Raw genomic sequence first — 26,911 nt, 5'->3', positions numbered from 1 at the left:
GTCTATGGTGCAGTTTTGAGTCTATGGTGCAGTGTTGAGTCTATGGTGCAGTGTTGAGTCTATAGTGCAGTGTTGAGTCTATGGTGCAGTGTTGAGTCTATGGGCAGTGTTGAGTCTATGGTGCAGTGTTGAGTCTATGGTGCAGTGTTGGGTCTATGGTGCAGTGTTGATTCTATGGTGCAGTGTTGAGTCTATGGTGCAGTGCTGAGTCTATGGTGCAGTGTTGAGTCTATGGGCAGTGTTGAGTCTATGGTGCAGTGTTGAGTCTATTGTGCAGTGTTGAGTCTAAGGGCAGTGTTGAGTCTATGGGCAGTGTTGAGTCTATGGTGCAGTGTTGAGTCTATTGTGCATTGTTGAGTCTAAGGGCAGTGTTGAGTCTATGGTGCAGTGTTGAGTCTATGGTGCAGTGTTTAGTCTATGGAGCAGTGCTGAGTCTATGGTGCAGTGTTGAGTCTATGGGCAGTTTTGAGTCTATGGTGCATTGTTGAGTCTATGGTGCAGTGTTGAGTCTATTGTGCAGTGTTGAGTCTATGGTGCAGTGTTGAGTCTATGGTGCAGTTTTGAGTCTATGGTGCAGTGTTGAGTCTATGGTGCAGTGTTGAGTCTATGGTGCAGTGTTGAGTCTTTGGTGCAGTGTTGAGTCTATGGTGCAGTGTTGAGTCTATGGTGCAGTGTTGAGTCTATGGTGCAGTGTTGAGTCTATGGTGCAGTGTTGAGTCTATGGTGCAGTGTTGAGTCTATGGTGCAGTGTTGAGTCTATGGTACAGTTCTGAGTCTATGGTGCAGTGTTGAGTCTATGGGCAGTGTTGAGTCTATGGTGCAGTGTTGAGTCTATCGTGCAGTGTTGAGTCTAAGGGCAGTGTTGAGTCTATGGTGCAGTGTTTGGTCTATGGTGCAGTGTTGAGTCTATGGTGCAGTGTTGAGTCTATGGTGCAGTGTTGAGTCTATAGTGCAGTGTTGAGTCTATGGTGCAGTGTTGAGTCTATGGGCAGTGTTGAGTCTATGGTGCAGTGTTGAGTCTATGGTGCAGTGTTGAGTCTATGGTGCAGTGTTGAGTCTATGGTGCAGTGTTGAGTCTATGGTGCAGTGTTTAGTCTATGGAGCAGTGCTGAGTCTATGGTGCAGTGTTGAGTCTATGGAGCAGTGTTGAGTCTATGGTGCAGTGTTGAGTCTATGGTGCAGTGTTGAGTCTATGGGCAGTGTTGAGTCTATGGTGCAGTGTTTAGTCTATGGAGCAGTGCTGAGTCTATGGTGCAGTGTTGAGTCTATGGAACAGTGTTGAGTCTATGGTGCAGTGTTGAGTCTATGGTGCAGTGTTGAGTCTATGGTGCAGTGTTGAGTCTATGGTGCAGTGTTTAGTCTATGGAGCAGTGCTGAGTCTATGGTGCAGTGTTGAGTCTATGGCGCAGTGTTGAGTCTATGGTGCAGTGTTGCGTCTATGGTGCAGTGTTGAGTCTATGGTGCAGTGTTGAGTCTATGGTGCAGTGTTGAGTCTATTGTGCAGTGTTGAGTCTATGGTGCAGTGTTGAGTCTATGGTGCAGTGCTGAGTCTATGGTGCAGTGTTGAGTCTATGGGCAGTGTTGAGTCTATGGTGCAGTGTTGAGTCTATCGTGCAGTGTTGAGTCTAAGGGCAATGTTGAGTCTAAGGGCAGTGTTGAGTCTATGGGCAGTGTTGAGTCTATGGTGCAGTGTTGAGTCTATTGTGCATTGTTGAGTCTAAGGGCAGTGTTGAGTCTATGGTGCAGTGTTGAGTCTATGGTGCAGTGTTTAGTCTATGGAGCAGTGCTGAGTCTATGGTGCAGTGTTGAGTCTATGGGCAGTGTTGAGTCTATGGTGCAGTGTTGAGTCTATGGTGCAGTGTTGAGTCTATGGTGCAGTGTTGAGTCTATGGTACAGTTCTGAGTCTATGGTGCAGTGTTGAGTCTATGGGCAGTGTTGAGTCTATGGTGCAGTGTTGAGTCTATCGTGCAGTGTTGAGTCTAAGGGCAGTGTTGAGTCTATGGTGCAGTGTTTGGTCTATGGTGCAGTGTTGAGTCTATGGTGCAGTGTTGAGTCTATGGTGCAGTGTTGAGTCTATAGTGCAGTGTTGAGTCTATGGTGCAGTGTTGAGTCTATGGGCAGTGTTGAGTCTATGGTGCAGTGTTGAGTCTATGGTGCAGTGTTGAGTCTATGGTGCAGTGTTGAGTCTATGGTGCAGTGTTGAGTCTATGGTGCAGTGTTTAGTCTATGGAGCAGTGCTGAGTCTATGGTGCAGTGTTGAGTCTATGGAGCAGTGTTGAGTCTATGGTGCAGTGTTGAGTCTATGGTGCAGTGTTGAGTCTATGGGCAGTGTTGAGTCTATGGTGCAGTGTTTAGTCTATGGAGCAGTGCTGAGTCTATGGTGCAGTGTTGAGTCTATGGAACAGTGTTGAGTCTATGGTGCAGTGTTGAGTCTATGGTGCAGTGTTGAGTCTATGGTGCAGTGTTGAGTCTATGGTGCAGTGTTTAGTCTATGGAGCAGTGCTGAGTCTATGGTGCAGTGTTGAGTCTATGGCGCAGTGTTGAGTCTATGGTGCAGTGTTGCGTCTATGGTGCAGTGTTGAGTCTATGGTGCAGTGTTGAGTCTATGGTGCAGTGTTGAGTCTATTGTGCAGTGTTGAGTCTATGGTGCAGTGTTGAGTCTATGGTGCAGTGCTGAGTCTATGGTGCAGTGTTGAGTCTATGGGCAGTGTTGAGTCTATGGTGCAGTGTTGAGTCTATCGTGCAGTGTTGAGTCTAAGGGCAATGTTGAGTCTAAGGGCAGTGTTGAGTCTATGGGCAGTGTTGAGTCTATGGTGCAGTGTTGAGTCTATTGTGCATTGTTGAGTCTAAGGGCAGTGTTGAGTCTATGGTGCAGTGTTGAGTCTATGGTGCAGTGTTTAGTCTATGGAGCAGTGCTGAGTCTATGGTGCAGTGTTGAGTCTATGGGCAGTGTTGAGTCTATGGTGCAGTGTTGAGTCTATGGTGCAGTGTTGAGTCTATGGTGCAGTGTTGAGTCTATGGTGCAGTGTTGAGTCTATGGTGCAGTGCTGAGTCTATGGTGCAGTGTTGAGTCTATGGGCAGTGTTGAGTCTATGGTGCAGTGTTGAGTCTATCGTGCAGTGTTGAGTCTAAGGGCAGTGTTGAGTCTATGGTGCAGTGTTGAGTCTATGGTGCAGTGTTGAGTCTATGGTGCAGTGTTGAGTCTATGGTACAGTGTTTGGTCTATGGTGCAGTTTTGAGTCTATGGTGCAGTGTTGAGTCTATGGTGCAGTGTTGAGTCTATAGTGCAGTGTTGAGTCTATGGTGCAGTGTTGAGTCTATGGGCAGTGTTGAGTCTATGGTGCAGTGTTGAGTCTATGGTGCAGTGTTGGGTCTATGGTGCAGTGTTGATTCTATGGTGCAGTGTTGAGTCTATGGTGCAGTGCTGAGTCTATGGTGCAGTGTTGAGTCTATGGGCAGTGTTGAGTCTATGGTGCAGTGTTGAGTCTATTGTGCAGTGTTGAGTCTAAGGGCAGTGTTGAGTCTATGGGCAGTGTTGAGTCTATGGTGCAGTGTTGAGTCTATTGTGCATTGTTGAGTCTAAGGGCAGTGTTGAGTCTATGGTGCAGTGTTGAGTCTATGGTGCAGTGTTTAGTCTATGGAGCAGTGCTGAGTCTATGGTGCAGTGTTGAGTCTATGGGCAGTTTTGAGTCTATGGTGCAGTGTTGAGTCTATGGTGCAGTGTTGAGTCTATGGTGCAGTGCTGAGTCTATGGTGCAGTGTTGAGTCTATGGTGCAGTGTTGAGTCTATCGTGCAGTGTTGAGTCTAAGGGCAATGTTGAGTCTAAGGGCAGTGTTGAGTCTATGGGCAGTGTTGAGTCTATGGTGCAGTGTTGAGTCTATTGTGCATTGTTGAGTCTAAGGGCAGTGTTGAGTCTATGGTGTAGTGTTGAGTCTATGGTGCAGTGTTTAGTCTATGGAGCAGTGCTGAGTCTATGGTGCAGTGTTGAGTCTATGGGCAGTGTTGAGTCTATGGTGCAGTGTTGAGTCTATGGTGCAGTGTTGAGTCTATGGTGCAGTGTTGAGTCTATGGTGCAGTGTTGAGTCTATGGTGCAGTGCTGAGTCTATGGTGCAGTGTTGAGTCTATGGGCAGTGTTGAGTCTATGGTGCAGTGTTGAGTCTATGGTGCAGTGTTGAGTCTAAGGGCAGTGTTGAGTCTATGGTGCAGTGTTGAGTCTATGGTGCAGTGTTGAGTCTATGGTGCAGTGTTGAGTCTATGGTACAGTGTTTGGTCTATGGTGCAGTGTTGAGTCTATGGTGCAGTGTTGAGTCTATGGTGCAGTGTTGAGTCTATAGTGCAGTGTTGAGTCTATGGTGCAGTGTTGAGTCTATGGGCAGTGTTGAGTCTATGGTGCAGTGTTGAGTCTATGGTGCAGTGTTGGGTCTATGGTGCAGTGTTGATTCTATGGTGCAGTGTTGAGTCTATGGTGCAGTGCTGAGTCTATGGTGCAGTGTTGAGTCTATGGGCAGTGTTGAGTCTAAGGGCAGTGTTGAGTCTGTGGTGCAGTGTTGAGTCTATGGTGCAGTGTTGAGTCCATGGTGCAGTGTTGGGTCTATGGTACAGTGTTTGGTCTATCGTGCAGTGTTGAGTCTATGGTGCAGTGTTGAGTCTATGGTGCAGTGTTGAGTCTATGGTGCAGTGCTGAGTCTATGGTGCAGTGTTGAGTCTATGGGCAGTGTTGAGTCTATGGTGCAGTGTTGAGTCTATCGTGCAGTGTTGAGTCTAAGGGCAATGTTGAGTCTATGGTGCAGTGTTGAGTCTATAGTGCAGTGTTGAGTCTATGGTGCAGTGTTGAGTCTATGGTACAGTGTTTGGTCTATGGTGCAGTGTTGAGTCTATGGTGCAGTGTTGAATCTATGGTGCAGTGTTGAGTCTATGGTGCAGTGTTGAGGTTGGGTGGTGGTGACGGTGTGAGTGTGGGTGGTGTGTGGTGGTGGCGGTGGTGGTGCCGGCGTGCCGTACGGTTCTACTCGTGAACTCGGGGGCGTGGTCATTGATGTCGGTGATGGTGACGATGGCGGTGGCCGTGGTCGAGAGTCCGATGTTGGCGTCTCCCTCCATGTCTGAAGCCATCACCACCAGCGAAAAGTGCGCCACTCTCTACACAGAGCGGACACTCCCACACCGTCACCCCCCGGCACACGCACGGAGTGGGTTTGTAGTGTAGAGCGGTAACCGCTATACATGGCGTGCACAGAGAGACAGAGACACACACAGACACACACACAGACACACACAGACACACACACAGACACACACAGACACACACCTTACACAGACAAACACACAGACACACACAGACACACACCTCACACAGACAAACACACACTAGAGACAAACACACACACAGACACACACATAGACACAGACACACAGACACACACAGACACACACACAGACACACACACAGACATAGACACACACAGACAAACACCTCACAGAGACACACACACACACAATAGAGACAAACACACACACACACAGACACACACACACACACACAGACACACACAGACACACACCTCACAGAGACACACACACAGTAGAGACAAACACACAGACACACACAGACACACACCTCACACAGACACACACACACACAGACAAACACCTCACAGAGACACACACAGTAGAGACAAACACACAGACACACACACACAGACACACACAGACACACACACACAGACACACACAGTAGAGACATACACACAGACACACACAAACACACACAGACACACACAGACACACACCTTACACAGACAAACACACAGACACACACAGACACACACCTCACACAGACACACACACACAGTAGAGACAAACACACAGACACACACATAGACACAAACACACAGACACACACATAGACACAGACAAAGATCCCCCATATAGCCTTAACAGACTGTAGGGGCAAGTGCTGTTAGCGAGCACCTATGAAGGCTGGAACGGTACACGAGGGGGTGGGTGGCCAGCACCACGCACGACCGCCTTTGTCTCCCTAGTGGCAATGTTTACACACCGCACCAGGTACTCATTTGAGGCCGAGTCGACCTAGGGGGGCCCGGGACCAGTTCAGACAATCGTCACACGAACGTTGTGTCCGTGATGTGCGGCAGAAGCCAGATTAAACGATGCGGAAAACTGCATCAGTGCACAAAATGTACCGTATTTGTTTTGCTTTACAGATACAACAACAGTCAGATGTTCTAGACACAGACACACACAGACACAGACACACACAGACACACACCTCACACAGACACACACACACAGTAGAGACAAACACACAGACACACAGCCACACACAGACACACACACACAGACACACACACAGTAGAGACAAACACACAGACACACACACAGACACACACAGACACACACACAGACACACACACAGTAGAGACAAACACACAGACACACACACAGACACACACACAGACACACACCTCACAGAGACACACACAGTAGAGATAAACACACACACAACAACAACAACAACCGCCATTCGCCACTAAGTGGCGGTGACGTCACCACGAGGCTTGTGCCAGGCTATGTGCACCCTGAGGCTACGTGAAGTGTCGAACGCCCGCTGGCAGGAGGTCACGAGGCAGACCCAGGTGCCACGGGTCGACTGACTGAGATGACTGGCTGATGCACCACCTGTGCCCCCTACTGTGCCAACCTACTGTGCTTTAGCCACCCGGCACTCCGCTCGTTATTCTGAGCGTCGCTCCTCCGCCCTCCGTTGTTGTTGGAGGGCGACTACCTCCAACTGCCCAGTAGCGTCCTTCACGAGCCTCCTCCACAGAGGCTGATCTTGACACCGCTGGTACCAGTCATCGGCAAGTCAACTCAGCTCCACGTCCTCCTGTACCACATCACTCCATCTCTTCTCTAGCCCGTGCCGCGCTAGCTTAGCCCCCTCGATCCGGCCGAACAAAAGCTGTTTCGGCATGCGGTGGCTGGGCATGCGGCTACATGACCCAGCCATCGCAGCCTTCCCCGCCGGAGGAGCTCACCGATGGAACCTTGCCCAGATCTCTCAAGGATTTGTGAGCTCCTCACACAATCCAGTCTGGTTAAACCCAGGATGGATCGTAGGCAGGCCAGCCTAAATGTTTCTAACCGGCGAAGATGTTCCATTAGGGGTGTCCACGTTTCGCAAGCGTAGAGAAGGAAGGGAATGACCGTGGCCGAGAAGACCTGAAGCTTAGTGCGGAGCGACAGATCAGGTAGCTTGCACACAACGTTACGCAACCGATGAAAATATATTGCCGCTCGACTGATTCGGAGTGAGACCTCTGCTGTTAAACTGGAGCCAGTCATAAGCACACTGCCCAGGTATGGGAAACTCTCCACTCTCTCCACAACTGCCCCATCACCGATTGGGAGTTGTGGGGGTGGAGTGTCCGATGGTACAAAATATGCAGACAGGTGCTTAGTTTTGGTGGGGCTGATGGTAGGCCCCACCTCTTAGTGGCATGCTCCAGTCTCAGCAGCAGCGTCTCCACCTCCTCCTCTGAATGAGCAGCTATTACCAAATCATCAGCATACATAACGTGGTTGAACATTCGGGAGCCATCCCTTGACCGCACCCGAGCGTCGATCAGCCTCCCATTATATCTGTACCATATGGAGATTCCTCCGGTACAGCTATTGAAGGCTTCACGAACTACGTGGTCAAAATAGATGTTAAATAATGTGGGAGCCAGAGGACATCCCTGTCGCACCCCAAGGTTAACAGGGACTGGCTCTGACTCCCGGCCACGTAGTTTTACCCGGGCCCGCTCACCATCATGAAGGTCCTTAATGATCGTGAGCAGAGGGTCAGGTACTCCAAAAGCACGAAGAACAACCCAGAGCCCAGGCCTACTGATGGTATCATAGGCCTTGACCAGGTCAATAAAGCAGAGATGTAGGTCTTTTTGGAATTCCCTACACCTCTGCTGTAGCAGACGGACAGAAAATATGGCATCTGTGCAGGACCGCCCTTTCCTGAAACCGCATTGGGGCTCCGCAAGCCTCTCCTCAGCGTGCATGGCAAGGCGATGTTGAATAATCCTTGCCAGGACCTTTCCTGGCACACTGAAGAGTGAGAACCCGTCCAGTGGTCCAGACTGTTGTTATGATGTCATATAGGGCAGTCTGTGCACAAACGCCGCCCTCCCTCAGCATTTCGCTTGGGAGATCATCTCTGCCCGCTGCCTTTCCTGGTCTCAGACTCCGGATCGCCTTCAGTACTTCCTCGACAGATGGCACCTCAGCCAGCCACTCACAGGGGGTGACCTCTTCCAAAATTTGAGGCACCGCAGCCTCAGCAGGGTCATCCTCACTTTGTGCCACGATGTTTTCCTGGCTGAGGGATTTTCCCTCCCCCAGGACATCACAGAAATGCTCAGCAAATCTGCAAACCTGTTCCTGGGGGTTGGTGATTGGGTCACCGTTTTTTCCCCTAATGATGGTAATAGGTGTGGCGCTGCAGATTACTTTTTTGTAGTTAAATAGACACACACGCACAGACACACACACAGACACACACACACAGACACACACACACAGTAGAGACAAACACACAGACACACACACAGACAAACACACAGTAGAGACAAACACACAGACACACACATAGACACAGACTCACACAGACACACACCTCACAGAGACACACAGACACACACAGTAGAGACAAACACACAGACACACACATAGACACACACACAGACACACACACACACACACGCAGACACACACCTCACACAGATAAACACACACTAGAGACAAACACACAGACACACACACACACACAGACACACACACAGACACACACAGACGTGATACCCACCTCTCGGTCCAGCCGGACAGTATTGGTGATGATGCCTGTGACTCTGTCGATGGTGAACACGCGGTAGACACAGACACACACACACAGACACACACACACACACAGACAAACACACACTAGAGACAAACACACACACACACAGACACACACATAGACATAGACACACACAGACACACACACACACAGACACACACACAGACATACACACAGACACACACACACAGACACACACAGACGTGATACCCACCTCTCGGTCCAGCCGGACAGTATTGGTGATGATGCCTGTGAATCTGTCGATGGTGAACACGCGGTGTGCAGTCACCATGGGAACCTGCAACACTATATGGTAGCGAATCGCTCCGTTGAGCGTCAAGGGGTCATCCATGTCACTCGCCACCACCCTCATCACGAAAGTGCCTGACATGGCCGGAGGGAGAGGGAGGGGAAGGAGTGAGTGTGTGTGAATGTATCTGTGTGTATGTGTGTGTGTCTGTGTGTGTGTGTGTCTGTGTGTGTTTGAGTGTGTGAGTGAGTGAGTGTGTGAGTGTGTGAGTGTGAGTGAGTGTGTATGTGTGAGTGTGTGTATGTGTGTATGTGTGAGTGTGTGAGTGTGTATGTGTGTGTATGTGAGTGAGTGTGTATGTGTGAGTGTGTCTGTGTATGTGTGTATGTGTGAGTGTGTGAGTGTGTGTGTGAGTGTGTGAGTGTGTATGTGTGAGTGTGTGAGTGTGTATGTGTGAGTGTGTCTGTGTATGTGTGTATGTGTGAGTGTGTGAGTGTGTGTGTGAGTGTGTGAGTGTGTATGTGTGAGTGTGTGAGTGTGTGAGTGTGTATGTGTGAGTGTGTGAGTGTGTGTGTGAGTGTGTGAGTGTGTATGTGTGAGTGTGTGTATCTGTGTGTATGTGTGAGTGTATGTGAGTGTGTGAGTGAGTGTGAGTGAGTGTGTAAGTGTGTGAGTGTGTATGTGTGAGTGTTTGAGTGTGTATGTGTGTGTGTGAGTGTTTGAGTGTGTATGTGTGAGTGTGTATGTGTGTGAGTGTGTGAGTGAGTGTGTGAGTGTGTGTGAGTGAGTGTGTATGTGTGAGTGTGTGTATGTGTGTATGTGTGAGTGTGTGAGTGTGTATGTGTGTGTATGTGAGTGAGTGTGTATGTGTGAGTGTGTCTGTGTATGTGTGTATGTGTGAGTGTGTGAGTGTGTATGTGTGTGTATGTGAGTGAGTGTGTATGTGTGAGTGTATGTGTGTATGTGTGAGTGTGTGTGTGAGTGTGTGAGTGTGTATGTGTGAGTGTGTGAGTGAGTGTGTATGTGTGAGTGTGTCTGTGTATGTGTGAGTGTGTGTGTGAGTGTGTGAGTGTGTATGTGTGAGTGTGTGAGTGTGTGAGTGTGTATGTGTGAGTGTGTGTGTGAGAGGAGCGATAGTGTAGCGGTTAGCGCGCTGCGCTATGAACCTGGCGACCCGGGTTCGATTCCCGCTCACGGCCAACACCAGTGACGATTATCTGAACCGGTCCCGGGCCTCCCCTAGGTCGACTCAGCCTCAAATGAGTACCTGGTGCGGTGTGTAAACATTGCCACTGGGGAGACAAAGGCGGTCGGGCGTGGTGCTGGCCACCCACCCCCTCGTGTACCGTTCCGGCCTTCATAGGTGCTCGCTAACAGCACTTGCCCCTACAGTCTGTTAAGGCTATACGGGGGATCTTTATCTTTGTGTGTGTGTGAGTGTGTGAGTGTGTATGTGTGAGTGTGTGTATCTGTGTGTATGTGTGAGTGTATGTGAGTGTGTGAGTGAGTGTGAGTGAGTGTGTAAGTGTGTATGTGTGTATGTGTGAGTGTGTATGTGTGAGTGTTTGAGTGTGTATGTGTGTGTGTGAGTGTTTGAGTGTGTATGTGTGAGTGTGTATGTGTGTGAGTGTGTGAGTGAGTGTGTGAGTGTGAGTGTGTGTGAGTGAGTGTGTATGTGTGTATGTGTGAGTTTGTGTATCTGTGTGTATGTGTGAGTGTATGTGAGTGTGTGAGTGTGTAAGTGTGTATGTGTGTATGTGTGAGTGTGTATGTGTGTGTGAGTGTTTGAGTGTGTATGTGTGAGTGTGTGAGTGTGTATGTGTGAATGAGTGTGTGAGTGTGTATGTGTGAGTGTGTATGTGTGTGTATGTGCCGGACGGGCAACTCTGTCGTGGACAGTGCTGTGGGGGGAGGTCCAATTCCGATTGGCTCCTCCCCTCATGGCGTCTGTGTCCACCACAGGGGCTAAACGGGGGCTCTGGACGGGTGCGAGGGGCTGGTAACCTCTCCACCTTCAATTAATTACCACTAAACTACAACTGAAAAATATAACTAATAAGCTTGTGCCGGAGGCCCCGGGGGGCCAGGCGTCTATGACGTCTCCTGGCCAAACCCCAATTGGCGGAGCCAGGAGTGACCACGTGGAATGTTCGAACGCTCACTGCGGAGGAGAGGCTGCCACTCCTCTGTCGGGAGCTGGGCCGGTACCGCCTGGATCTATGTGGCATTCAGGAGGTCCGGTGGACCGGTTCTGCCACCATGAGGGTTGGACAGTCCTCTACTCGGGGCAGCAGACTGCCAAACAACAGGGTGTGGCTATTCTTTTGAACAAAAGAATGAAGGGGGCGTGGGAACGTGGCGGTGAGGTGTGGGAAGCTGTAAGCCCCAGGCTACTTTGGGCTCGCCTTCCCATCAACCGGAGGGGAGGAATGGTGGTCGTGGTTACTTATGCCCCCACCGAAGATGAACATCCGTGGAAGGATGCAGGCAAAGCCGATGAGTCAGATGCCTTCTATGACCTCCTGTCACAGGTGCTGGCTAAAGTGGCCCCTCGGGATAGAGTCATCATGATAGGTGACTTCAATGCCCGAGTTGGTCATGATGCTGGCACCTGGTCTGGAGTGATTGGAGGGCATGGGCCAGATCAGCTCAATAACATCGGTAGGAGGCTGCTAGATTTGTGTGCAGCCCATGGGCTTGTAATTACCAACACGCTGTTCCGGCATCGGCGCATCCACACAACATCATGGATGCATGCCGGGTCCACGCAAGAACATCTGCTGGACTACATAGTGACGGACCAGCGGATGCGAGCCCATGTCCTTGACACCAGGACCTACAGTGGAGCTGATCTGCCCTCTGACCATCGACTAGTCATCTGTAAGATGCGCCTGCCATTCTTCCACTCCGGTGGTGGGTGTACACCCAGGACCCCATTCCAACCTAAAGTGGCCTGGTCTCAGTTATCTGATGAAAGCTGCAAGCGAGAATTTCATCATCGCTTGCGGCTGGGATTGGCATCGTCCCCGACTCCTTCTGATGTCGAGGGTAAATGGGTGAGGTTTAGGACTGTGACTCATGCAGCTGCAATGGCTGCTTTGGGTATGCGGTCCAGACCTCCCCAGAGACCCTGGCTGACAGAGGAGGTGTTCAGGATGGTTGAGAAAAAGCGACAGGCCCACTGTCATCGGCTATAGAATCCCACGTCAGAGAATGAGGAAGCTTACCGCAGCCTTCGCTCGGAGGTTCGGAGAGCCGTGAGGCGCTGCAAGGATGGGTGGTGGTCGCGGGTTGCTGAGGAGATGGAGTCTGCCTCAGTGGCCCGTGATCACAAATCTCTATTTAACTCCATCAAAAAAGTAACCTGCAGCGCCACACCTATTACCATCATTAGGGGAAAAAACGGTGATCCAATCTCCGACCCCCAGGAACAGGTTTGCAGATTTGCTGAGCATTTCTGTGAGGTCCTGGGGGAGGGAAAATCCCTCAGCCAGAAAAACATCGTGGCACAAAGTAAGGATGACCCTGCTGAGGCTGCGGTGCCTCAAATATTGGAAGAAGTCACCCCCTGTGAGTGGCTGGCTGAGGTGCCATCTGTTGAGGAAGTACTGAGGCCGATCCGGAGTCTGAGACCAGGAAGGGCAACGGGCAGAGATGATCTCCCAAGCGAAATGCTGAGGGAGGGGAGCGTTTGTGCACAGACTGCCCTATATGACATCATAACAACAGTCTGGACCACTGGACGGGTTCCGCAGGATTGGAAGGATGCCCTGGTGGTCCCCCTTTTTAAGAAGGGGGACTGCACAGACTGTAACAACTACAGGGGCATTTCACTCCTCAGTGTGCCGGGAAAGGTCCTGGCAAGGATTATTCAGCATCGCCTTGCCAGGCACGCTGAGGAGAGGCTTGCGGAGCCCAAATGCGGTTTCAGGAAAGGGCGGTCCTGCACAGATGCCATATTTTCTGTCCGTCTGCTACAGCAGAGGTGTAGGGAATTCCAAAAAGACCTACATCTCTGCTTTATTGACCTGGTCAAGGCCTATGATACCATCAGTAGGCCTGGGCTCTCGGTTGTTCTTCGTGCTTTTGGAGTACCTGACCCTCTGCTCACAATCATTAAGGACCTTCATGATGGTGAGCGGGCCCGGGTAAAACTACATGGCCGGGAGTCAGAGCCATTCCCTGTACACCTTGGGGTGCGACAGGGATGTCCTCTGGCTCCCACATTATTTAACATCTATTTTGACCACGTAGTTCGTGAAGCCTTCAATAGCTATACCGGGGGAATCTCCATATGGTACAGATATAATGGGAGGCTGATCGATGCCCGGGTGCGGTCAAGGGATGGCTCCCTATTGCTCAACCACGTTATGTATGCTGATGATTTGGTAATAGCTGCTCATTCAGAGGAGGAGTTGGAGACGCTGCTGCTGAGACTGGAGCGTGCCACTAAGAGGTGGGGCCTTACCATCAGCCCCACCATAACTAAGCACCTGCCTGGGTATTTTGTACCATCGGACACTACACCCCCACAACTCCCAATCGGTGATGGGGCAGTTGTGGAGCGAGCGGAGTTTCCCATACCTCGGCAGTGTGCTTATGACCGGCTCCAGTTTAACAGCAGAGGTCTCACTCAATCAGTCGAGCGGCAATATCTTTTCATCGGTTGCGTAACGCTGTGTGGAAGCTACCTGGTCTGTTGCTCCGCACTAAGCTTCAGGTCTTCTCGGCCACGGTCATTCCCTCCCTTCTCTACGCTTGCGAAACGTGGACCCCCCTATTGAAACATCTTCGCCGGTTAGAAACATTTAGGCTAGCCTGTCTACGATCCATCCTGGGTTTAACCAGGCTGAATTGTGTGAGGAGCTCACAAATCCTTGAAAGATCTGGGCAAGGTCCCATCGGTGAGCTCCTCCGGCGGGCACGATGGCTGGGTCATGTAGCCCGCATGCCCAGCCACCGCATGCCGAAACAGCTTTTGTTTGGCCGGATTGAGGGGGTTAAGCGGACGCGGCATGGGCTAGAGAAGAGATGGAGTGATGTGGTACAGGAGGACGTGGAGCTGAGTGGACTTGCCGATGACTGGTACCAGCGGTGTCAAGATAGGCCTCTGTGGAGGAGGCTCGTGAAGGATGCTATTGGGCAGTTGGAGGTAGTTGCCCTCCAACAACAACGGAGGGCGGAGGAGCGACACTCACAACAACGAGCAGAGCGCCGGGTGGCTAAAGCACAGCAGTTTGGCACAGTAGGGGGCACAGGTGGTGCATCAGCCAGTCATCTCAGTCAGTCGACCTGTGACATCTAGGTCTGCCCCGTGACCTCCTGCCAGCGGGCGTTCGACACTTCACATGGCCTCAGGGTGCACATAGCCTGGCACAAGCGTCGTGGTGACGTCACCGCCACTTAGTGGCGAATGGCGGTTGTTGTGTGAGTGAGTGTGTCTGTGTGTGTGTACCTGTGAGTGTGTGAGTGAGTGTATGAGTGAGTGTGTGTGAGTGTATGAGTGAGTGAGTATACGAGTGAGTGAGTGCATGAGTGAGTGTGTGAGTGAGTGAGTGTATGAGTGAGTGTGTGTGTGAGTGTATGAGTGAGTGTATGAGTGAGTGTGTGAGTGTATGAGTGAGTGAGTGTATGAGTGAGTGTATGAGTGAGTGTATAAGTGTATGAGTGAGTGTATGAGTGAGTGTATGACTGAGTGTATGAGTGAGTGTGTGAGTGTATGAGTGAGTGTATGAGTGTATGAGTGAGTGTATGAGTTAGTGAGTGTATGAGTGAGTGTATGAGTGAGTGTGTGAGTGTATGAGTGAGTGTATGAGTGAGTGTATGAGTAAGTGTGTGAGTGAGTGTGTGAGTGAGTGTATGAGTGAGTGAGTGTATGAGTGAGTGTATGAGTGAGTGTATGAGTAAGTGAGTGTATGAGTGAGTGAGTGTGTGAGTGAGTGTATGAGTGAGTGAGTGTGTGAGTGAGTGTATGAGTTAGTGAGTGTATGAGTGAGTGTATGAGTGAGTGTATGAGTTAGTGAGTGTATGTGTGAGTGAGTGCATGAGTGAGTGTGTGAGTGAGTGGTTGCCATGGCGACATCATCGTCATCATCCTCGCCATCGTCGTCGTCATCATCATCGTCATCATCATCATCATCATCGCCATCGTCATCATCGTCATCATCATCGTCGTCATCGTTATCATCGTCATCATCGTCATCGTCATCATCATCATCATCGTCGCCATCGTCATCATCATCGTCGTCATCATCATCGTTATCATCGTCATCGTCATCATCGTCATCATCATCATCATCGTCGTCATCATCATCGTCATCATCGTCATCGTCATGATCGTCGTCATCATCGTCATCATCGTCATCACCATCATCGTCATCATCATCATCATCGTCATCATCGTCATCGTCATGATCGTCGTCATCATCGTCATCATCGTCATCATCATCATCATCAACATCATCGTCATCATCGTCATCATCGTCATCATCGTCAGCGCACCTCGCGGGGATCCTTCGACGACGCTGCTGTGAAAGACTTTCTTGGCGAACGTGGGACGGTTGTCGTTGACGTCAATGACATCAACGACGAGGTCCACAGGCTTCTCCAGATGACGCCCACTCGTGTCCACAGCGTAGCACTTGAGCTGCAGTCACAACACTGTGGTGTAGTAGTGTATAGTGTAGTAGTGTATAGTGTAGTAGTGTATAGTGTAGTAGTGTATAGTGTAGTAGTGTATAGTGTAGTAGTGTATAGTGTAGTAGTGTATAGTGTAGTAGTGTATAGTGTAGTAGTGTATAGTGTAGTAGTGTATAGTGTAGTAGTGTATAGTGTAGTGTATAGTGTAGTAGTGTATAGTGTAGTATAGTGTAGTGTAGTAGTGTATAGTATAGTAGTGTATAGTGTAGTAGTGTATAGTGTAGTAGTGTATAGTAGTGTAGTGTATAGTGTAGTGTATATAGTGTAGTGTATATAGTGTAGTAGTGTATAGTGTAGTAGTGTATAGTGTAGTAGTGTATAGTGTAGTAGTGTATAGTGTAGTAGTGTATAGTGTAGTAGTGTATAGTGTAGTAGTGTATAGTGTAGTAGTGTATAGTGTAGTAGTGTATAGTGTAGTATAGTGTAGTAGTGTATAGTATAGTAGTGTATAGTGTAGTAGTGTATAGTGTAGTCGTGTATATAGTGTAGTAGTGTATAGTGTAGTAGTGTATAGTGTAGTAGTGTATAGTGTAGTGGTGTATAGTGTAGTAGTGTATAGTGTAGTGTATAGTGTAGTAGTGTATAGTGTAGTAGTGTATAGTGTAGTGTATAGTGTAGTAGTGTATAGTGTAGTAGTGTATAGTGTAGTGTATAGTGTAGTGCATAGTGTAGTAGTGTATAGTGTATTAGTGTAGTAGTGTAGTGTATAGAGTAGTGTATAGTGTAGTAGTGTAGTGTATAGTGTAGTGTATAGTGTAGTAGTGTATAGTGTAGTGTATAGTGTAGTAGTGTAGTGTATAGTGTAGTGTAGTAGTGTATAGTGTAGTGTGTAGTGTAGTGTAGTATAGTGTAGTGTATAGTGTAGTGTATAGTGTAGTGTATAGTGTAGTGTATAGTGTAGTGTATAGTGTAGTGTGTAGTGTAGTGTAGTATAGTGTAGTGTATAGTGTAGTGTATAGTGTAGGGTATAGTGTAGTGTATAGTGTAGTAGTGTATAGTGTAGTAGTGTATAGTGTAGTGTATAGTGTAGTGTATGGTGTAGTGTATAGTGTAGTGTATAGTGTAGTGTAGTAGTGTAGTGTATGGTGTAGTGTATAGTGTAGCATAGTAGTGTAGTGTATAGTGTAATGTATAGTAGTGTAGTGTATAGTGTAGTGTATGGTGTAGTGTATAGTGTAGTGTATAGTGTAGTGTAGTAGTGTAGTGTAGTAGTGTAGTGTATGGTGTAGTAGTGTAGTGTATAGTATATGGTGTAGTAGTGCATAGTGTAGTGTAGCGTGAGTGGTCCGTACCCGATACTGAGCGATCACCTCCCGGTCCAGGCTCCTGGTGACTGAGACTCTCCCCGTCACGGTGTCCATGACGAACAACCCCACGGGATGCTGGTCGGCGCCGTCCCCCAGCAAGGCGTAGCGGATGTCCACCCCGGCGGTGTCGGACTTCACCTGTTGGGGTGCCATGACGAACGTGGGGGCGGCGATGATGCTGTGACGGCCGCTCCTACGCTGGACTTCTTCCAGCGCTCTCACGCTCTCCTCACCCTCGACTCTCGACAATGCCCCACAGATCTCCCACGGCGGCGTGCGGATGTCTCGGCTGTCCGCGTCTCGTCGATTCGTTGACCTTTCCCTGGACTCTGCGCCACCGCCAGAAGCGTTTCTGTCACCCCCCACCGTGCCCCCTACTGAGCGTGGCAGAAAAGAGCTTCCCGGCTCTACGGATTCCTCCTCCTCCCCCTCCTCCTCCTCTACCTCCTCCTCCTCGTCTCTCTGGTCCAGCTCCACCACCTCCACCTTCTCCACGCGTCCTAACCTTAGGCTAGGGTTAGTTTAGGGCTAGTTAAGGGCTAGTTAAGGGCTAGTTCAGGGTTAGTTTAGGGTTAGTTTATGGTTAGGTTAGGGTTAGTTGAGGGTTAGTTTAGGGTTAAGTTAGGGTTAGGTTAGTTAATGGTTAGGTTAGGGTTAGTTTAGGGCTAGTTAAAGGATAGTTAAGGGCTAGTTCAGGGTTAGTTTAGGGTTAGTTTATGGTTAGGTTAGGGTTAGTTGAGGGTTAGTTTAGGGTTAAGTTAGGGTTAGGTTAGTTAATGGTTAGGTTAGGGTTAGTTTAGGGTTAGTTTAGGGTTAGTTAAGGGTTAGGTTAGGGTTAGTATAGAGTTAGTTCATGGTTAGGTTAGGGTTAGTTTAGGGTTAGTTGAGGGCTAGTTTAGAGTTAGTTAATGGTTAGGTTAGGGCTAGTTGAGGGTTATGTTAGGGGTAGGTTAGGGTTAGGTTAGGGTTAGTTTAGGGTTAGTTTAAGAGTTAGTTCATGGTTAGGTTAGGGTTAGTTGAGGGTTAGTTTAGGGTTAAGTTAGGGTTAGGTTAGAGTTAGTTAATGGTTAGGTTAGGGTTAGTTGAGGGTCATGTTAGGGTTAGTTTAGGGTTAGTTGAGGGCTACTTTAGAGTTAGTTAATGGTTAGGTTAGGGCTAGTTGAGGGTTATGTTAGGGGTAGGTTAGGGCTAGGATGAGGTTATACGACAATAAGAATGAGAACGCGCCACGTCCGTCACACAGCGCACCTGCACCAGCAGCTTGGGGAAGGGCCCGCGGTCATTCTCGGGCACGGACACCTTGGGGATGAGCCAGGCCCGTCTCCAGCGACGACGACTCGCACCTTGCCCTGGCTGCTGGAACCTCACCACCACCTCCTCCACCTCCTTCTCCACCTCCTTCTCCACCTCCACCACCTCCACCTCCTTCTCCACCTCCTTCACCTCCTCCTCGTCTCTCTCTTCCTCCACCTCCTTCTCCACCTCCTTCTCCACCTCCTCCTCCTCATTTCTCTCCTCCAGCTCCACCACCTCCACCTCCTCCACCTCCTTCACCTCCTCCTCGTCTCTCTCCTCCTCCACCTCCTCCTCCACCTCCTTCTCCACCTCCTCCTCGTCTCTCTCATCCTCCACCTCCTCCTCCACCTCCTTCTCCACCTCCTCCTCGTCTCTCTCCTCCTCCTCCTCCTCCACCTCCTCTACCTCCTCCTCCACCTCCTTCTCAACCTCCTCCTCCACCTCCTTCTCCACCTCCTTCTCGTCTCTCTCCTCCAGCTGCACCACCTCCACCACCTCCACCACCTCCACGCGTCTCTCCCCGCGCTCTCCCTGTGCGGGGTGCGGTGAAGACGACACCAAACGTCATCGTGAGCGAGGCCACTTCATTCCTTTTGTCGGCTGGTGGAGGGATTCTTAACGACACGGAATTTGGCAGATAGTGACGCGTGTGTGTACGTGTGTGTGTATGTGTGTAAGTGTGTGTATACGTGTGTGTGTGTCTCTGTGTGTACGTGTGTGTATGCGTGTAAGTGTGTGTGTACGTGTGTGCCGGACGGGCAACGCTGTCGTGGGCAGTGCCGTGGGGGGAGGGCGAATTTCGATTGGCTTTTTGTCCCATGTAACCACCACAGCAGCTAATTGGGGGCTCTGGATGGGTGCGAGGGGCTGGTAACCCCTCCACCTTCAATTAATTACCACTAAACCACGTTTAAAATATCTAATTAATAAGGTTGTACAGGAGGCCTCGGGGGGATAAGCATCTATGACGTCTCCTGCCGAAAACTCCATTTGGCAGAGCCAGGAGACTGAATCCTTACCCTCGGGGCTCCTCAAGAAACAACAAAAAACCACTGTGTGGCCACGTGGAATGTTCGAACGCTCACTGCGGAGGAGAGGCTGCCACTCCTCTGTCGGGAGCTGGACCGGTAGCGCCTGGATCTCTGTGGTATTCAGGAGGTCCGATGGACCGGCTCTGGCTCCTGCCACCATGAGAGGTGGACAGTCCTCTCCTCGGGGCAGCAGACTGCCAAACAACAGGGTGTGGCTCTTCTTCTGAATAAAAGAATGAATGAGGCGTGGGAGCGTGGCGGTGAGGTGTGGGAAGCTGTAAGCCCCAGGCTACTCTGGGCTCGCCTTCCCATCAACCAGAGGCGAAGAATGGTGGTAGTGGTTACTTATGCCCCCACTGAAAACGAACATCCATGGAGGGATGCAGGCAAGGCCGATGAGTCAGCTGCCTTCTATGACCTCCTGTCACAGGCGCTAGCTAAAGTGACCCCTCGGGATAGTCATCTTGGTTCATGATGCGGGCACCTGGTCTGGAGTAATTAGAAGGCATGGACCAGATCAGCTCAATAACAACGGCAGGAGGCTGCTAGATTTTTGTGTAGCCCATGGGCTTGTAATTACCAAATGTGTTTCCATCATCGGCGCATCCACACTACATCATGGATGCATGCCAGGTCTAAGCAAGAACATCTGCTGGACTACAGTGACGGAACAGCGGATGCGGGCCCATGTCCTTGACACCAGGACCTACCATGGAGCTGATCTGCCCACTGACCATCGACTTGTCATCTGTAAGATGCACCTGCCATTCTTCCACTCCGGCGGTGGGTGTACACCCAGGAACCCATTAAAACCCACAGTGGCCTGGTCTCAGCTAGCTGATGAAAGTTGCAAGCGAGAATTTCATCATCGCTTGCGTCTGGGGTTGGCATCGTCCCTGACTCCTCCTGATGTCGAGGGGAAATGGACGAGGTTTAGGACTGTGGCTCATGCAGCTGCAATGGCCGCTTTGGGTACACAGTCCAGACCTTCCCAGAGACCCTGGCTGACAGAGGAGGTGTTCAAGCTGGCTGAGAAAAAGTGACAGGCCCCCTCTCATCGGCTACAGCATCCCATGTCGGATAATGAGGAGGCTTACCGCAGCCTTCGCTCGGAGGTTCGGAGAGCCGTGAGGCGCTGCAAGGATGGGTGGTGGTCGCGGGTTGCTGAGGAGATGGAGTCTGCCTCAGCGGCCCGCGATCACAAATCGCTCTTTAATTACATCATAAAAGTAACCTGCAGCCCCACACCTATTACCATTTTAGGGGAAAGAACGGTGATCCAATCTCCGACCCCCAGCAACAGGTTTTCAGATTTGTTGAGCATTTCTGTGAGGTCCTGGGGGAGGGGAAATCCCTCACCCAGGAAAACAACATGGGACAAAGTGGTGATGACCCTACCGAGGCTGCGTTGCCTCAAATATTGGAGGAAGAAGTCACCCCCTGTGAGTGGCTGGCTGAGGTGCCATCTGTTGAGGAAGTACTGAAGGCGATCCAGAGTCTGAGACCAGGAAAGGCACCGGGCAGAGATGATCTCCTAAGCGAAATGCTGAGGGAGGGTGGCGTTTGTGCACAGACTGCCCTATATGACATCATAACAACAGTCTGGACCACTGGACGGGTTCCGCAGGATTGGAAGGATGCCCTGGTGGCCCCCCTCTTTAAGAAGGGGGACCGCACAGACTGTAACAACTACAGGGGCACCTCACTCCTCAGTGTGCCGGGAAAGGTCCTGGCAAGGATTATTCAGCATCGCCTTGCCAGGCACGCTGAGGAGAGGCTTGCGGAGCCCCAACGCGGTTTCAGGAAAGGGCGGTCCTGCACAGATGCCATATTTTCTGTCCGTCTGCTACAGCAGAGATGTAGGGAATTCCAACAAGACCTACATTTCTGCTTTATTGACCTGGTCAAGACCTATGATACCATCAGTACGCCTGGGCTCTGGGTTGTTCTTCGTACTTTTGGAGTCCCTGACCCTCTGCTCAAGATCATTAAGGACCTTCATGATGGTGAGCGGGCCCGGGTAAAACTACGTGGCAGGGAGTCAGAGCCATTCCCTGTACACCTTGGGGTGCGACAGGGACAAGTGCTGTTAAGTGCTGTTAGCGAGTAGCAGCACCTATGAAGGCTACCGGCACTGTGGCACACGAGGGGGCGGGTGGCCAGCACCAGGCCCGGCCGCCTTTGTCTCCCCCAGTGCTAGCGATGTTCACCGCTCTACTACACCGCCACACCGGCTACTTATTTGCGGCTGAGTCGGACTGGGGGAGGCCCAGGACCGGTTCAGATAACGGCCGTCACTGGGTGTGGGTTGAGCCGCGAGCGGGAGATAAACTCCCCAAACACCACCAACACCGAGAGAGAGGGGGGGGGGCACAGGGGGGTGAATGAGAGGGGACCCCAGGGGGTGAATGAGAGGGGGACACAGGGGGGTGAATGAGAGGGGACCCCAGGGGGGTGAATGAGAGGGGACTCCAGGGGGTGAATGAGAGGGGACCCCAAGGGGTGAATGAGAGGGGACCCCAGGGGGTGAATGAGAGGGGACCCCAGGGGGGTGAATGAGGGGACCCCAGGGGGTGAATGAGAAGGGACCCCAGGGGGTGAATGAGAGGGGGTGGGGACCCCAGGGGGTGAATGAGAGGGGACCCTGGGGGGTGAATGAGAGGGGGCCCCAGAGGGGTGAATGAGAGGGGGCCCCAAAGGGGTGAATGAGAGGGGGGGGGGGACCCCCGTTACCTGAGACTGTTGCTCTGTGATCACCGCCACCGCCGCCACCGCCAGCAGCAGCAGCATCATCACGCGGCGCTCCATCAGCCTTACCCACGGGGTTCTCTCTTCAGTGCCACACTCACTGATGCTGCTGCTCATGGCGACATTAAGCGGGAAGTGACATCATCAGGCGACATTAAAAAGGAAGTGACATCATCAGGCGACATTAAAAGGGAAGTGACATCATCAGGCGACATTAAAAAGGAAGTGACATCATCAGGCGACATTAAAAGGGCAGTGACATCATCAGGCGATATTAACAGGTAAGTGACATCATCAGGCGACATTAAGAGGAAAGTGACATCATCAGGCAACATTAAGAGGGAAGTGACATCTTCAGGCGACATTAAGAGGGAAGTGACATCATCAGGCGACATTAAGAGGGAAGTGACATCATCAGGCGACATTAAAAGGGAAGTGACATCATCAGGCGATATTAAGAGGGAAGTGACATCTTCAGGCGACATTATGAGGGAAGGGACATCATCAGGCGACATTAAGAGGGAAGTGACATCATCAGGCGACATTAAGAGGGAAGTGACATCATCAGGCGACATTAAGAGGGAAGTGACATCATCAGGCGACATTAAGAGGGAAGTGACATCATCAGGCTATATTAACATGTACGTGACTACGAGATTACGAGTTAAATGTTCTTGCTGTGGTTTTCACACCTGACGGTGATTGCTTGTGTTGCGGTCGAAACGTCGTAAGAATTTTATTGTTTAATATTTTTTTATTTATTTTATTGTTTCCTTTCTACGTGGTGACTTTACCGAAAGAACAAAGAATATGAATCGCTGCAGTCACGAAAGATTTAAATAATTAAATAAAATTGCAAGAGATGTATTATTCGTGCAAAAGAGTGTCGCGTAACCGATCACTCAGGGGTGGGACCTGCGCCTTTAGTGGCACCCCGACGTGAAACGAGCACACGGCACCAACTGTCCCCACTTCCTGAAACGGAACGGGGTTTTACAATCGATGCACGTACAACTAGTCTCAATGATTGTTGCGCACAGGAGTGCTTCAGGAGAGCATCAGCGAGGTTTTACTGTTCCTGCTCCACTGGAGGGGCGCAGGCTACAGCACAGCGGTTTACCACCAGGCACTCCGTAGTTTGGGTTGTGTGGACACAACATCGCAGGGCTGTGAGACTTCTTGAAGGAGGAGATGTGGCACATCAGCCTGTTGATGTTTTGATTTAAAGCTTTCGTTACTGCAGTAATTCATATTCTTAGCTCTTTCGGTAAAGTCACGTTGAAGGGAAACAATAAATAATAAAATATATTGTGTTTTTTTATATATATATTTTATTGTTTTATTGTTTCCCTTCAACGTGACTTTACCGAAAGAGCTAAGAATATGAATTAGTGCAGTCACGAAAGCTTTAATTCAAGAGTCCATCTATGTTCTTTAAAGAGGAGTGGGGAGACCAAAAATTAATTTATGCTGTCTGAAAGCCACCGTAAGCATGAACAATCAATTAAGACCTGAAATGGTTTATCAAATCCTTCCAATGATTGCTAAGCCAAAGTCCATCTTCTCGGTTGAAATTGTTTCTGTGTTTGTATATGTGGATAGCCTCATGAACGAATCTCTCATGGAAGCCAGATGGCTTACAAAGAACCTCCGTCTTGGAAAAGTCAATGTCATGTGAGCCTACTGAATTATAACAGTGATCTGCCATGGCCGAGGTGTTGGTCCTACCGTGTTTAAGGTCTGCTTTGTGTTCACGAATGCGGTCCGAGACATGGCGTTTGGTTTCTCCAATGTAACTACTACCACAGAGGCAACTTAGTTTGTAGACACCAGGGTACTGTATGTCGTGATAGCGAACTAATGCGTATAACGCTCCCACGTTTATAATGAACTTAGGTGGGTGACCACTATTGATTCCCATGTCACAGGGCTATACCTAATACATGAAAACTTGAAATGAAACTTGAAATAACAGACTGTTGAGGCAATTGCTGTTGGCGAGTAGCAGCGTCTATGAAGGCTGGCACAGCACACGAGCAGTGGGTGGCCAACAGCAGGCCCGGCCACCAGAGACCCACAGAGACCCACAGGGACACACAGAGACCGACAGAGACACACAGAGACCCACAGAGACTCACAGAGACCGACAGAGACACACAGAGACCCAGAGACACCCACAGAGACACACAGAGACCAACAGACACACAGAGACTCACAGAGACCCACAGGGACACACAGAGACCCGTAGAGACCCGTAGAGACTCATAGAGACCCATATAGACCCAGAGTGACTGAGACTCGTAGACACCCATAGAGGCTCAGGGACTCACAGAGACCCATAGAGACACCATCACCACCACCATCATCACAACCATGATCATCACCACCATCACAACCACCACCACGATCACACTGCACCAGGTACTCATTTAAAGCCATGCCGACCCATGGAAAGCGGTTTAAATATTCGGCACCGTTATTGGTCGTGAGTGGGGAGGAATTGAACTCTGTTCACTGGGTTCGCAACACAGCGTTGCAAGCCACCACACTGCCGCTCCCCATTAGGACGACGCGCACGGCATTGACAACCTTGATGCTTCCGGTTGCTTGCGATGAAGTGACCGGTTGGCTCAGTCTGCCAAGAGCACCGAGCTGTACCGCTGAGACCATGGGTTTGAAATTCAGGCAACTTGCTTGTGATTTTAAACCAGGTTTCTCAAGCGTATTGCATTTGGCTAAATTCCAGCTGAGAATGAAAATATCAGTTTCACTCTCGTACGTGAAACATTTTTCTCGGTGGCAGGGCGTGTGGGGAGGTGCTGCTCATGACTGTTTGGGGGGGGTGGTAGTGACACGTGGCCCCCCAATGATCCGATCAAAATCCCTCATTTCGATCGGATCATTGGGGTTTACAGTGAGGGAAAAAAAGTATTTGATCCCCTGCTGATTTTGTACGTTTGCCCACTGACAAAGAAATATAATTTTAAGAAATATAATTTTAATAGTAGGTTTATTTGAACAGTGAGAGATAGAATAACAACAAAATCCAGAAAAATACATGTCAAAAATGCTATAAATCGATTTGCATTTTAATGAGGGAAATAAGTATTTGACCCCCTCTCAATCAGAAAAATTTCTGGCTCCCAGGTGTCTTTTATGCAGGTAACGAGCTGAGATTAGGAGCACACTCTTAGAGGGAGTGCTCCTAATCTCAGCTCGTTACCTGTATAAAAGACACCTGTCCACAGAAGCAATCAATCAATCAGATCCCAAACTCTCCACCAGTCACGCCCTACCTGTTTGATTGACGTTGAGAGACCACGCCCACACACGTGATCGTCTAACGTGGTCGATTCCCACGTCTACACAGGAGGAATCGATTAATGAAGGTTCATTTTAGACCACTGTTGATTCCCATGTTATCCCAATGCAAATCGATTTTATTAGCCTAAGCCACAAATAAATCGGTTCCCATGTTATCCCAATTGAAATCGACTCATACATCCGTAACTCTATTATAATCGATTCCTAATGTTATCCCATTAGGAATCGGCGCGAGTATAGTTAATCGCAATTTAAAACGATTTTCCCTGCAGGTGACTTGGCGCAGCAGCCACGGTAAGCCGAGCCGATCGATACATCATCGGGTGCCAGGTTGTGGTGGACGTGGGGAGCGGTGGTGCAGTGGTTAGCGCACTGTGTGTGTGTGGGGAGCGGTGGTGCAGTGGTTAGCGCACTGTGTGTGTGTGTGGGGAGCGGTGGTGCAGTGGTTAGCGCACTGTGTGTGTGTTGAGTTTATGTGTGCGTTGGGGTGGTAGCTGTGAACACAGTGGGGACTGTGGTTAGTAGTGACAAGTACATTATTATACAGCAGTGCCTTAAACTTGTTATTAGATTCAAGTATAACGTTGCAATGACTATTGTTTGCTAAACATAACTTAACATTTTTAATGACTGAGTTGAGTTTATGCGTGCGTTGGGGTGGTAGCTGTGAACACAGTGGGGACTGTCTGTGTACTCAGTAGTGAGTAGTACATTATTATACAGCAGTGCATCTCATACACACACACACGCATCTCATACACACACGCATCTCATATATACACACACGCATCTCATACACACACACACATCTCATACACACACACATCTCATACACACACACACGCATCTCATACACACACACACATCTCATACACACACATCTCATACACACACACACATCTCATACACACACATCACATACACACACACATCACATACACACATGCATCTCATACACACACACTCACATGCATCTCATACACACAAAGACCCCCGTATAGCCTTAACAGACTTGGGGCAATGGCTGGGAGCCAACACCTATGAAGGCCGGCCCAGCACACGATGGGGTGGGTGGCCAAACACCACGCCCGGCCGCATTTGTCTCCCAAGTGGCGATGTTCACACCCTGCACCAAGTACTCATTTAAGGCTGAGTTGACTTCAAAGACGGAAACAGGAATACTTCTTCACAATTATGGCAAATCGCCTGATGAAGCTGGTTGTAATAATCAGTGAAACGTCATACTCTAATGGTAAATGTTCTGGGTTTACTATCCAATACACCAGTGTGTTGAAGCAGTAACTAATTGGCACGTTTTGTTTACGTGAAATATGCTCTG

At 49.8% G+C, this 26,911-nt stretch overlaps 1 protein-coding gene across 1 annotated transcript in view; it reads right to left on the bottom strand.

Annotated features, from left to right (window-relative positions):
* Window positions 1–18,681, bottom strand: part of LOC142918184 (cadherin-2-like) — a 65,035-nt gene extending 46,354 nt beyond the window's left edge. The window contains exons 1-6 of the mRNA XM_076062310.1: window positions 18,668–18,681; window positions 18,422–18,629; window positions 17,159–17,311; window positions 15,669–15,813; window positions 9,132–9,301; window positions 5,005–5,142 (exon numbers count right to left, since the gene is read on the bottom strand). Coding sequence (XP_075918425.1) covers window positions 5,005–5,142; window positions 9,132–9,301; window positions 15,669–15,813; window positions 17,159–17,311; window positions 18,422–18,629; window positions 18,668–18,681 — 828 coding nt within the window. The remainder of the gene's footprint in view (window positions 1–5,004; window positions 5,143–9,131; window positions 9,302–15,668; window positions 15,814–17,158; window positions 17,312–18,421; window positions 18,630–18,667) is intronic.
* Window positions 18,682–26,911: the final 8,230 nt, after the last annotated feature.

The sequence above is a fragment of the Petromyzon marinus genome, unplaced genomic scaffold (assembly GCF_048934315.1).
Source record: "Petromyzon marinus isolate PM22_M1 ecotype Great Lakes invasive population unplaced genomic scaffold, UKy_Petmar_22M1.pri1.0 PM_G_Scaffold_56, whole genome shotgun sequence".
Lineage (NCBI taxonomy): Eukaryota > Metazoa > Chordata > Hyperoartia > Petromyzontiformes > Petromyzontidae > Petromyzon > Petromyzon marinus.
The sequence above is the reverse complement of the archived record's forward strand: the minus strand, read 5'-3'. Positions and strand labels throughout refer to the sequence as shown.